The following is a 14,258-nucleotide window of genomic DNA, read 5'->3' on the forward strand; positions in this document are numbered from 1 at the left end:
CACACATAGTAAGGGCTATGTGAGGATTTGTTACGTAAATGACAAATACTGTGGTCTTTGTGTGTGTGAACGTATGACAGCTGGAACACCTGAGCAATTCGAGATGGAATTGGGAATTTAAATGGGCATTTATCTAAAAAGGGCACTTCTTGCACACACATCAAGTGGACTTCAGATCTGTGCAGTGGACTTACTCGAAGGCTGCCTGGGCGAGCTAATTTTTCCACCCAGTCTCGGATCTCAGAGAGATAAGATGTATAGTCTCCTGCCTACCAGCAGGGGGTACTCAAAACCCTATCTCTGCAAAAAAGAATAATACAAAAAAAATTAGCTGGGCGTGGTGGTGCACATCTGTAGTCCCAGCTACTTAGGAGGCTGAAGCTGGAGGATCAATGACCCAGGAGGTCGAGGCTGCAGTGAGCTATGATTACACCACTGCATTCCAGCCTGGGCAACCGAATGAGGAACTGTCTTAAAAAAACATATTCCTAGGTCAGCCTGCTGTGCATTTCGTGCTAAGAACTGATTTCTTGAGCAGTCTTGCCACAAACTCTGGAGAACAAAAGGGAATGATGTATGAATCATGTCTTTTTATTCTGTTCTTTTGAGGCTGCAGCATTTTGGAGTCTTGCTGAGCCTGGAGAGACAGCTCCTCCCGACTCCCCAATGCCTAGAGGTAGTAAATAATTTGTTTGCAACTTCAGCTTTCCTGTGCAAACCACCAAATCCAGAGCCCATACTCCCCTCCCACCTCCTCTGTCAGGCTCTTGAATTCCAGCCCACTATCCTCTTGTCCCAATCACCCCAGATAACCAGGGACAGTGCCCATGCCCCAGAGCCTACTGAAATGATTCATTTTAGCCAATTCGAAGCCCGCTCACTTGCCTGTAATCCCAGCACTTTTGGAGGGCAAAGGCAGGCAGATCACCTAAGGTCAGGAGTTCAAGACCAGCCTGGCTAGCATAGTAAAACCTGTCTCTACAAAAATACAAAAATTAGCCAGGTATGATGGTGAATGTCTGTAATGCCAGCTACTAGGGAGGCTGAGGCCAGAGAATTGCTTGAACCCAGGAGGCAGAGGTTGTAGTGAGCCAAGATCATGCCACTGCACTCCAGCCTGGTGACACAGCGAGACTGTCTCAAAAATAAAAATAAATAAAATAAAAGGCCGGGCTCATTGGTAAGTCAGTCGCTCTCTGCACTCTCTGATCTCTGCCCTTTCCCCTGGCTCTGGTCATGGACACACAATAAGCTCATGGGCACTGGAACCAGCTGTCTCTATTAATTTTTATTTTTTATTTACAGACAGGGTCTCAACTGTCACCCCAGCTGGATTGGAGTGGTACAATCGTAGCTCACTGCCACCTCAAACTCCTGGACTAAATCAATCTTTAACCTCAACCTCCCAAATATCTGGGAAGATGGGATTATAGGTATGTGCCACCATGCCCAGCTAATTTTGAAAAAAATGTTTTTGTAGAGGCCAGGTCTCACTAACATCTATGTCTCTTGACTATTGTTTTTCCTGAGTCTTGGAAGCCCTTCAAGGATGGAGCTGAGTGGAAGAAATGTCCTGAACCAGAGAATCTGCCTCTTAGCTGTGCCATCACCATTGCTGCCTCATTATTTGATGCAGAAAAAAAAATCTCCTGGACATCATATTTCTTTTGGAGCATGGGCATCCCTCTGTAGTAATGAATTCCCTCATCTCTTTCCTCTTCTTAGATGCAAACAAAAGGACTTGGATATCTGCCATATCCAATTATCTGCATTAGTGCCAACCATTTTTCCCATGGTTAATTGAGAGATGAGTAAATGTTTTTCCACAGTCCCCCAGGGATAATCCAAGTATCATGGGCTCTAGACTCTGATTGAAACTAATTTTTTTTTTCCCTAGAAGAAAGGGAGACTCAGAGGGGTTCTGATGCAAAAGTTGTTCCTGGAGCCTGGATCCCCAGACAATGATGTCTATCTTTGCAGAGACTGAGGTGGCACTGATTAAACCCAAGATGCTGGAATCCAGGGAGGTTTTTTCAGGAGCTGTCTTGAAACGAAGGGAGTTGACATGCTCATAGGGTACTGAGAGGGATCCATCACTCTGTCTGCACACAGACCTTGGTGAGTGGGGGTGAGAGAATGGAACCCAGCCTTGTGGAGATCTTGGGGGTCTGGGCATAATTTAGAGACTAGTATTAGTGACAAGATGGGCCCCCAAAATTCTGATGTTGTGTTTCACAAACACATTGGGTTGAGCTTGTACAGTTATTTGGATGGAAAGATGAATTTTTGTCTACCTCTTGGACATTTGCTAAGCTGCAGGCTGAATGCATCTTCCCTTGTCTGTGATCACTGCTGTGATCCCAAGCAGGCAGGACCTCTAGATAGCAGGTCACCCATGCTAACATTAATTCCTAACCTTCCATAAAATGTGCTGGAAGCATTAAGGGTTGGGCACCTCACCTTGGCCATGGGGCCAGAACTAGAAAAACCCATCTGGCATGGGCTGGAAGCACCTTCAGCTCACTTTCTGGAGGCTGTGACCATCCTACAATAGTAATGCCCTGGAGGAATTCTCAGCTCAGAATTCCAGAGAAGATGAGTTGTGTGTTAAGAAAGAGACAGTGTCCAGAGTAAAGACAGCTCCATATTTAAAATCAAACTGAGTTCAAATCCCAGTCTACTGTCTTCTTAGCTGTGTGATTTCAGGTAAGTGTTAGAAGCGAGATGCTTGTTTCTTGGTGCCACAAGGAAAAATTAGCATTCAGACAGAGAGTTTTCTCAGCAAGGCAATTTTACTTTCTTCAGAAAGGTTGCTGCCCATCAGCAATCTTGCCATGAGAGCACAATGAACAAAGAAAGTCAGGAATGTTTATCCTTTATGCATTGGGTCCTTACTGCTGTGTCCTATCTCTGTTGGTTGGAGCTGGACCTTACAGTCTGAGCTAAACCCGACTGGCTAACAACTTAAAACTTTCCTAAATAGGTAAAGGCAATGGAGAACAAAAGGAAAAGGGGAAGTTGCTTGTGAAAGGAATTAGAAAAGTAATAACATTTCCAAATAAGGAAGGGGCATAGGCTGCGAGCTGGGACATGCCTGTGCATGTCCAGAACAAATATCTTGGTTAAAGTATGAGGACATAGAATGTACTTATTCCTTTGTATCTAACAGCTACATAGGATAGGACTTAACGAAGAGTTATTAGCAAAAAAATAAAAAATAAAAATAAAAACCAACAAAACAAAACAAAAGCAACAAAACAACAAAAACAACAACAAAAGCCAAAACCCCAAAACCAAAACAAAAAGGCTTTGAAGGAAGTTAGTCTTTAAAATAAACTATTATTTCTAACGTTTGTTATTTATTCTTTAACAAGAAGGGAAACTTTGAAGAGGAACCTTTTACTTTCCACAGTAAGTCACTCACCCTCTCTGAGCCCATTTGTCTATAACATTAGTTTCAACAAACCTATTATTTCCCTTGCAAAATGCATTCATTTAACAATTATTTATTGAGCAGGCTCTGCTGTGGATCCTTGAGATGTGAGAATGTGAGAATTAAATAAATAAGTGAATTAAATTATTTTGTTAAGTAAATTATATCCTATACACGAAATTAGATGAAAAAATAATATACATGAATATAATATAAGAATGTGAGAATGAAATAAATAAGTGACAGTTTGTCCTGCAAAGAAAAAGGGACAGGTAAAAACCACAAGCCTAAAATTTGTCAAAGGGGCTCTCCTCTAACCCAAGGAGGACTGATTTGGGAACCACTGTGGGATGCTCCAGCCCAGATTAGAGTGAGTCATGGCTACTTCTTCCAGCTCTGCCTGTCTGACTAGGGCAGGTGGTAAAGGAAGTTGGATGGGTGGAAATTCTTTTTCTGAAAGAGATTTCAGGGGGAAACAGTGTGCCAAAAGCTCAGGACATAATCCCAGCAATTTGGGAGGCCAAGATGGGTGGACTGCTTAAAGCCAGGATTACGGGACCAGCCTGGGAAACACAGCAAGACCGCATCTCTATGAAAAAAATTAAAAAATCAGCAGCCACTTTGGGAGGCCGAGGCAGGCAGATTGCCTGAGGTCAGGAGTTCCAATCCAGTCTGGCCAGCATGGTGAAACCCCATCTCTACTAAAAATACAAAAAAAATTTAGCTGGGTATGGTGGTGTCTGTATGTAATCCCAACTATCAAGAGGCTGAGGCAGGGGAATTGCTTGAACCAGGGAGGTGGAGGTTGCAGTAAGCTGAGATTGCACCACTGCACTCCAGCCTGGACAACAGAGTGAGACTTCATCTAAAAATAAAAAATAAATAAAAACTAAAAACTAGCCAGGTGTGGTGGTGCCCACTTGGAGTCCCAGCTACTCGGGAGGCTGTGGCAAGAAGATTGCTTGAGCCCAGGAGTTGGAGGCTGCAGTGAACTCTGATTGTGCTACTGGACTTCAGACTTGGTGACAAAATGAGGCTGTGCTCCCCCCACCAAAAAACCCTCAAGACACAAGGACATTGCAACTGAATTAGAGAAGTGCTAGAGATCCCCAAATCAAGGGTTTTTTTATTTTTATTTTTTCAGATGCATCAAAGACTACTTGGGCACCCTGAAAAGAAAGGTGAGTTTGGGGGCACACAGGAGTATTTCCTGGGATTCTGTCTGCAAACCTGTTGTATGTCTTACTCCTGGGTGCATTCTGTTATCCACCAGTCCATACTCTATGCTGTATTACTTCTACCCAGAACAAGCTTCCCTCCTCCAGTTATCTGGAAACCTTCTCTCCTCGACGTGACCTTCAAAACTCCAATGCCCCCTTATCTGTGAAGCCTTCCCTGATCCCATCCCAGGCAGCGTTTCATCTCCTGAGTACCCAAATCATCAGGCATGTATTTTTATTGCACTTCTCATCAGACTGTGCTGGACTGAGTTGAACGATGCTCATGCTCCCTCTCGAACTCTAAATTCTATAACTGCAGGGCTAAGTTATCTGACTCTTGTACATTTTTGATTGACTCTGGAAAATGCCACCAATGAGGCACTCCATTTCATTTTTGGTTAGATTTTACACATACAGTGTGTGTATGTGTGTGGCACCAGATAAGTGTCTGTGAAAGCAGAAGACGAATTCGAGGAACAAGTGGTGGGGCGATGACACTGTTCTAGACCCAAATGTCAACCTGTGTGACTTCTTCCCAAGACTGCTCTGCAGTTTCAAGGCAGGTCCTGTTGGTTGGTGTTGGTTCAGAAGGCTTCCCCACCATCCCAAAGGGCCACAATGCCTGAAACCAGGGGAAATGCCAGTCCTAGAACAGTTCTAGGGCAGACCACTGGCCCTGAGGGTTGGTGAGTGTGGCTTCTCTACAGAGCAGGCTGGGACATGATCACCCATTAGCCAGATATCATAGCCTAGGGAGTCTGGTGTGTGTGTGTGTGTGTGTGTGTGTGTCTGTGTGTGTGTGCGTGTGCATGTGTGTGTGTGTGTATGTGTAGCAAATCCCAAATATCTATTACAGTGTTTGGAGATGTGTGAAATGTTGACACAGAAACAAGGACCTTGGAATTAGATCTTTTTGTTAGAATCTTGACTCAGTTACCTTCTTGCTGGTTGATCGTGGACAAGGCACTGCACATCTCAAATCCCTGTCTTCTCACCTCCAAAATTCATAGAGGTATTAATACTTATGGTCAGATTTTTTTTATTGAGACAGGGTCTGGCTCTGTGCTCTGTTGCTCAGGCTGGAGTGCAGTGGTGTGATCACAGGACTCAAGTGATCCTCTACCTCCTGGACTCAAGTGATCCTCCCACCTCAGCCTCCCAAGTAGCTGGGACTGTAGGCACATGCCATCATGCCTGGCTAATTTTTCTATTTCCTGTAGTCAGAGTCTTGCCAAGTTGCCCAGGATGGTCTCAAACTCCTGGGCTGGCCCTGGCCTTCCAAAATGCTGGGATTACAGATGTGAGCCACCACACCCAGCCTAATAGTGTGGTTAATTGTTACTGTCACCAAGGGCTTGCCAAACACTTCTATTAAGAGTTTCCCCAGCCACCTCCATTCCTGGCACCCATGCTTCTCTTCCCAAAAACTTATATTTGAGTTTCATTCTCTTATTTTTCCATTTCTGCGGCTCAGGGGTTGAAGAAAGATAGATGCTTCAACCACCTTCAATTATCTGCTGATAAGTGAAGGCTCCTCTCCATTCCTGAGAATGGGGTATCCTTGGGTATGAGGTAATAGGCTTGGAGGAGCTGCCCAGCTCTCAGGAAGCTCTCCTTGCTTCCGAGATGCAGCTGGAGGACTGGATGTTGTGGGAAGTAGAAAAGTTTCTCTTCAAAGTTTCCTTTTGTTGAAGAAAAATTAGTAAGTGTTAGAAATAATCGTTTGTTTTAAACACTTTCTTCAAAAGCCCTATTTTACGTAGCTGTTAGACATGCTTACAGGCACGTAGTACATTCTGTGTCCTTGTACTTTAACCAAGATATCTGCTGGATGTGCTCACAGGCATGTCCCAGCTCACAGCCTATGCCCCTTCATTATTTGGACTTCCTTTTTTCCCCCCTCTCCATTGCTTTTATTTGTTTAGGAAAGTTTCAAGTTGTTAGCCAATCGGGTTTTAATTTAAATTGTGAGGCTGGCTCCAGCCAACAGAGATCAGACACAGCAGTAAGGGCAACCCCAAATGTGTAAGAAATAAATACGTCAGCTTTCCTTTTTTCATTGTACTCTGATGGCAAGATTGCTAATGGGAGTAGCTTTTCTGCAGAAAGTAAAAAGAATTGCTTTGCCGAGAGATCCTTTGTCCCAGTACTAATTTTCCTTTGCTGCACCAAAAAGAAAAATGTTATACATAATAATGTGAAAACTGTTGCCTGGCTTCTGCCTGCAAGCACCTTACTCCTGGGTGCATTTTCTTATCCACCAGTTCATAGAGCCCAAATAGTCTATTATTTCTGTCTGGAACATCTTTCCTCCTCTAGCTGTCTTGGGAAATTGCTACCTGACCTTCAAAACTCATCTCCAATGCCTCCTTCTCTGTGAAGCTTCCCAGATCCCATCCCAGCCAGAGTTTCATCTCTTGGGTACCAAAATCATCATGAATGCATTTTTATTGAATTGCTCATCAGACTATGCTGAAATGTGTTGAACAATGCTCATGTTTCCTGTTAAACTCTAAATTCTGTAACCACAGGGCTAAATTACCTAACTCCCATGCATTTTCTTTTTTTGAGTCAGAGTCTCGCTTTGTCACCCAGGCATGCAGTGGCGTGATCTCGGCTCACTGCAATTGCAATTTCTGCCTCCTGGGTTCAAGATAATTTTTCTATTTTTTTGTAGAAACAGGGTTTCACCTTGTTGGCTGGGCTGGTCTTAAACTCCCAACCTCAAATGATCTGCCTGCCTCGGCCTGCTTGGGATTATAGGTGTGAGCCACTGCACCCAGCCAAACTCCCATACATCTTTGATTGACTCTGGAAAATACTACCAATGAGACACTCAATTCCATCTTTGGTTCAATTTCACCATTAGAAAGTTCTTTGTTAGGTTGAACCACACCACTGCCTTCCTTAACACCCACCTTCCAGTAGTATGAAGCAGGTCATTCTATGCTTCCCCTTTCATGAAGGTCTTCAGATAGCAAGGTCAGTGCATTAGTCTATTCTTGCATTGCTTTAAATAAATGTCCGAGACTGGGTAATTTATAAAGAAAAGAGGTTTCATCAGTGAATGGTTCTGCAGGCTGTACAGGAAGGGTAGTAGCGTCTGCGTCTAGGGAGGCCTCAGGGAACTTACAATCATGCTGGAGAGTGAGGGAGAAGCAGATATCTTACATGCAGGAATAGAGGCAGGCGGAGGTGCTACACATTTTTTTTTCTTTGAGATGGAGTTTTGCTCTAGTTGCCCAGGCTGGAGTGCAGTGGCACAATCTCTGCTCACTGCAACCTCCATTTCCTGGGTTCAAGCGATTCTCTTGTCTCAGCCTCCTGAGTAACTGGGATTACAGACACCTGTCACTATGCCTGGCTAATTTTGTATTTTTAGTAGAGACTAGGTTTTACCATGTTGGCCAGGCTGGTCTTGAACTCCTGACCTCAGGTGATCTTCCTGCCTTGGCTTCCCAAAGTGCTGGGTTACAGGTGTGAGCCACCACACCCAGCTGCTACACACTTTTAGTGACCAGTCTCACAGGAATTCACTATCACGACCAAGGGGGATGGTGCTAAACCATTCATGAGAAACCACCACCACGATCCAATCACCTCCCAGCAGGCCCCACCTCCAACACTGGGGATTACAATTCACCCTGAGATTTGGGTGAGGACACAGGTCCAAACCATACCAGGCAGCTCTCACCTGTCTCAAGACTATGCCTTGTAGTGTCCCTAGCTATTACCTGCAGGGCATCCTGACCACTTCACCCCTGCATTTCTCCCTATCCCAAAGGTCTTGTGAATTTATCTTCTTGTCATTGTTCTCCTGATGGAGATGGTAGAGTCCAGGGAAGCAGGGATCTTGCCTGAATGATTCACCTCTGAATGCTTTATGCTCAGTCTAGGGAATGACACATTTTGTTGAATGCATGGATGAATGGTAGTCAAGAGCTTGAATGGGATAAGAAAATCAGGATGGTGTATAACTAAAGACAGCCTTGAAGGCCATCAGAGTGAGGAATAACTCCACAGGAATAACTTTTTCATGACAAAGAGCTCCAGGGACTGGGCAAGATGGCTCATGCATGTAATCCCAGCAAGTTGGGAGGCTGAGGCAGACAGATTACAAGGTCAGGAGTTCAAGACCAGCCCAACCAATGTGGTGAAACCCTGTATCAACTAAAAATACAAAAATTAGCCGGGTGTGGTGGCACATGCCTTTAGTCCCAGCTACTTGGGAGGCTGAGGTAGGAGAATCTCTTGAACCTGGGAGGCAGAGGTTGCAGTGAGCCAAGATTGCGCCACTGTACTCCAGCCTGGGTGACAGAACAAGACTCCATCTCAACCAAAACAAAACAAAACCAAACAAACAAAAAATGTAAAGTAAGATTTGTAGCAATGGGGTCTTGTCATGTCATCCAGGCTGGTCCTGAACTCCTGGGCCAAAGTGATCCTCCCACCTTTGCTTCTCAAGGTGCTGGCATTACAGGCATGAGCCACTATGCCCAGCTGATTCTGTTCCTTTTTATGGCTGCCTAGTATTCCATGGTGTCTATATACTACATTAAAAAGAATACAGTCCACCATTGATGGGCATCTTGGTTGATTCCATGTCTTTGTTATTGTGAACAGTGCATGATAAACATGCCCATTTGGTAGAAAGACTTATTTTCCTTGGCTCATCACATATTTCTCTTTGCTTCAGATTCTCATCCAGGCATTTAGACCCAAGCCCTTCTCTCTGTTTTCTCACTTAGCATGTTGCTTCAGCCTCATCATTCCCTATTTCACCTCACAGCCTTTTTGGTATCTGACCTCTGCTTTGGTTACAGGACCCCTGGGATGAGGGGTATTGAAGCATTTCACCATCTATGTGACTGTCTTTAACTTGAACTTTAAATTTGTGACTACAGGGAACAGAGAGCAGCTCTTTGCTGGGGCGTGGCCAAGTGTCTCATTCAGAGATGCCAGTTGCATCTCCCCCATTGCACGCCTTGGAGAGACACTAATTGATCAAGTTTTCTCCCTCCTGTGTACTGATTCTAGCTGCAGCCTCATCACTCTCCTCAAGACGCCATCCCAAAAGGCCACTACCAATAAATGGCAATTGGCATGTGAGATGGAAATTATTCGCCACCCCATGTAGGATTCTTGCCATAGGTCAGCTATTCTTCCTCAGCTAAAGTGCATTGGGTGAAACATGGGGGACGTGAATCAGTCGGTGGCTCCAGACTTCATTCTGGTGGGCCTCTTCAGTCACTCAGGATCACGCCAGCTCCTCTTCTCCCTGGTGGCTGCCATGTTTGTCACAGGCCTTCTGGGCAACACTGCTCTTTTCTTCTTGATCCATGTGGACTCCCGGCTCCACACACCCATGTACTTCCTGCTTAGCCAGCTCTCCCTGTTTGACGTTGGCATCCTCATGGTCACCATCCCCAAGATGGCATCAGACTTTATGCGGGGGGAAGATGGCATCTCTTACGGAGGTTGTGCAGCTCAAATATTCTTTCTGACATTGTTGGGTGTGGCCGAGGGCGTCCTATTGGCCCTCATGTCTTATGATCGTTATGTCGCTGTGTGCCAGCCCCTGCAGTATGCAGTACTTATGAGACACCAGGTGTGTCTGCTGATGGTGGGTGCCTCCTGGGTGGCAGGTGTGCTCAACGCCTCCATCGAGACCTCCATCACCATGCACTTCCCCTACTGTGCCTCCCGTACTGTGGAGCACTTCTTCTGTGAGGTGCCAGCTCTACTGAAGCTCTCCTGTGCAGATACCTCTGCCTATGAGTTGGCGCTGTCCACCTCGGGGGTGCTGATTCTAATGGGCCCTCTTTCCCTCATCGTGACCTCCTACAGTCACGTGTTGCAGGCTGTTCTAAGCCTGCGCTCAGAGGAGGCCAGACACAAGGCTGTTACCACCTGCTCCTCACACATTGTGGCAGTGGGGCTCTTTTACGGTGCAGCCATGTTCATGTACATGGTGCCCGGCACCTACCACAGTCCACAGCAGGATAACCTGGTTTCCCTCTTCTATAGCCTTGTCACCCCTACACTCAATCCCCTTATCTACAGCCTGAGGAACCGGGAGGTTTGGATAGCTTTGGTCAAAGTGCTTAGCAGGGCTGGACTCAGGCAAATGTGTTGGCTACATAAAAACTGCTGGTGAAGATTCCAGCAGTCCTCAATCCCACACACCTTCCCAAAGTAGGTGGGTGGGATTGAGGACTGTCAATTGTCAATATGTGCAACTGGCCAAATATCCAGCCATTGCACAAGGTGCAACTTTTTGAGACAATGTCTGCCTTTTAAATTGTGGTAGAATACACATAACATAAAATGAACCACTATTAAGTGTACAATTCAGCCACTAAGTACTTACGTCTAAGGCTAAGTGTCTGTCCAGTTCCTGCTCATGACTAGCTAGGTTCATGTTTTCCCTCATGGACTTGTGGAAAGCAATGGTGATCATCCCAATCACATTCAGCATATTTTTTTCTCTCTCTTTTCTTTTTGTAACAGAGTCTCACTTTGCTGTCCAGGCTGGAGTACGATGACATGGTCATAACTCACTGTAGGGTCAAGGGGTCCTCCTGCCTCAGCCTCCTGAGTATCTGGGACTATAGGCATGTGCCACCACTCCTAGCTATTTTATTCATTTTTTGCAGAGATGGGGTCTCACTATGTTGCCCAGGCTTGTCTCGAGTTCCTGGGCTCAAGGAATCCTCCCATCTCAGCCTCCCAAAGTGCTGGGATTATAGATAGTATATTATTTCTATAACAATGCACCGCCCCACCTTTTTAAAAAATGGATCTCTATCACCTAGACTGGACTGCAGTGGTACAATTTCAGCTCACTGCAACCTCCACCTCCCTGGTTCAAGCAATCTTCCCACCTTAACCTCTCAAGTAGCTGGGATTGCAGGTGTGTGGCACCATGCCTGACTAATATTTGTATTTTCAGTAGGGATGGGGTTTCACCATGTTGGTCATGCTGGTCTTAAACTCCTGACTTCAAGTGATCTGCCCGCCTTGGCCTCCCAAAGTTCTGGGACTACAGGTGTGAGACCCTGTGCCCATCCAGAAATGTAATATATTATAAAGCTAATATTTAGACATTATAAAGCTAACAAAACTCTGAAGAAGTGAGAAGAAAAGAAAAAATAAATCACTGGCAACTTAGATATTTTATCAAAAAAGGCATATTTACAGTGTCTATCAGGTAGTAAGTAAAATATACAAATTAATTCAAAATATATAAGGAGCTCCAACAACTCAGGAGAAAAAAAAATCTTTATTTTTTTTTGAGTTGGAGTCTCACTCTGTTGCCCAGGCTAGAGTGCAGTGGCTCAATCTCAGCTCATCGAAACCTCCACCTCTCAGGTTCAAGCAATTCTCCAACTTCAGCCTCTTGAGTAGCTGGAATTACAGGTTCCTGCCACCACGTCTGGCTAATTTGTGTATTTTTAGTAGAGATGGGGTTTCACCATGTTGGCCAGGCTGGTCTTGAACTCCTGACCTCATATGATTTGCCCACCTGGGCCCAAAATGCTGGGATTAGAGGCATGAGCCACCATGAATCTCCATCCTGAATCCCCACAGACTCACTCCACCTCCTCACCTTTTATTCATCCACTTCCTGTGAGAGCTGATCCCAATCTACCCTAACTTCCAGCTGTTCTTGTTCTCATCCCCATCTGCCTGAGTTTCCCTGGGTTAGGAAAAGGCAGGGAAGGAGGGTCTGTGCCCACGGGGAGCATTTTACTCTTTCAGGAGCACATGAAGGTGAGAATTAGAAACTTCTCCTTGGGTTTGAGGACTTGGAGAAATACAGTGAGATGCCAGATATCTGACACCTCTGTCTATACAGGTAATGTAGGAATGGGGTCTTAGGATGCAAATAAAAGCAACAAAAAATAAAGAAATTCGTTGGGCATGGTTGGGCTCACACCTATAATCCCAGCACTTTGGGAGTCCAAGGGAGGAGGATTGCTTGAGTGTAGGAGTTTGAGAGCAGCCTGGGAAACATAGTGAAACCTAGTCTCTATTGTAAACAGAAAATTTAGCGGGGCATGATGGTGCACACCTGTGGTCCCAGCTACTCAGGAGGCCCTGGCGGGAGGATCACCTGAGACTTGGAGGTGGAGCCTGTAGTCAGCCAAAATCATGCCACTGAACTCCAGTCTAGACAATCAGAGTGAGACGCTATCTCAATAAAATCAATAAGTAAATAATAAAAATAAAAAAAGGAAGAAAAAACTTTTTCTTAGTAGGTCATTAACTCCTCACATCATGTTCTACAATCTCCCTTCTTGCAGACCACAGAGCCCCTTTCCTGTGGAGTTGGGTAGGTGGATTGAAAGCAGGGCAGCCCTGAGACACCTGTGTAGTTGGGTTGTAGAAGCCTTCCCAGCACCTTGTGATGACTTACAGGTGCCTCACTTTTCTCTTGCCCCAAATTTAAAACACCCAATCTCATTGCAGGTCCATGCATCTCTTCCTCCTTCTTGCTCTCCAACACACACCCACACACCCCACAGGGTCACCCTGCAGGCGTCCCCAGCACACAGCACAGCTCACTTGCTCGCTCCTGCGTGGTCGCTCCTGGATTCCATGCAGTAATCACTGGGGCTTCTTGGGCACCGGGAGCCTTTCATGGTTTAAATTTCCAGGGTTCTCTAAGTCAGCCTATGCCAGCGTTTCTCTGTGTCCTGCAAAGATTTCTTTTTGGCCCCTGGATTCTTTACTTCCTTTGAGAGAGGAGTGTCAGCTCCAAAACTGGTTCCAAAGACTTGGGCTGTGGGGCAACTGAGCTGTGGCCAGCAGCAGGAGGATCAAACTCTGACAGCTGCGCTCTTGGGGGAATCCTTTATGCGTCAGCAGTGGGTGGAGCCAGGGGATTTGTCAGCAGAAACTGATGTGATTGGCAGTTCCTGGTATGACAATGGGAGGGGCCTGCAAGAAGGGTTTGGGCATAACTCAATTAATAGATAATCAGTCTACAGAATCTGCCTAATCTCATCAGCAGCCAATTGTTTCCTGTCCCCCTCCCATCCTCTAGGTCTTGCCTAATAATGATAGACCCTTTCTGTAATGCCCAATTCATGCATCACTGAAATAGATTTGATGTGTGCCTTTTATATTTTCATGGAATAAAAATATGTTAATTTTCACAGTGGATATCCTGGGGAATGTTATGTTTATGAAATGACATTTCAAGGGAACCGAAGCAGAAGGAAATTCAGAAGCATCTCCTGAGAGTCTCTGGTTGAATTCCTACCATGTTTTCTAAATAATCTGGCTTCTTTCTTGCTATCTAATTAGGAAGGTGCTTTAGAAGTTCAACCTCAGAGCATTTGACAAATACTGCATAGAATTTCAGGATGACCTGAAGGAAATTTTGACTGGATTTGTGAATCTGTCTATGAAAGTGTGTGCGTGAGGTGGGGAGTATAGCCAGAGTGAAGTGGTGGTTCCTTGGGTGTGGACTCTTTGTCTTGAGAAAGTTCACTGTGTTAACTCATTGTGGGTTTTGTGGACATTTTCTTTCTTTCTTTATTTTTTTGAGACAGAGTTTTGCCCTGTCACCCAGACTGGAGGGCACTGGTGCAATCTCA

General features: G+C 45.3%; 1 protein-coding gene across 1 annotated transcript; it reads left to right on the forward strand.

Moving 5' to 3' along the window:
• The first annotated feature begins 9,223 nt into the window (after positions 1-9,223).
• Positions 9,224-14,258, forward strand: OR2Z1 (olfactory receptor family 2 subfamily Z member 1). The gene has a single exon (XM_008987157.5). The coding sequence runs from the start codon at positions 9,845-9,847 to the stop codon at positions 10,808-10,810; it is 966 nt and encodes a 321-aa protein (XP_008985405.1). The 5' UTR covers positions 9,224-9,844; the 3' UTR covers positions 10,811-14,258.

Source organism: Callithrix jacchus, chromosome 22 (assembly GCF_049354715.1).
Source record: "Callithrix jacchus isolate 240 chromosome 22, calJac240_pri, whole genome shotgun sequence".
NCBI classification, from domain to species: domain Eukaryota; kingdom Metazoa; phylum Chordata; class Mammalia; order Primates; family Cebidae; genus Callithrix; species Callithrix jacchus.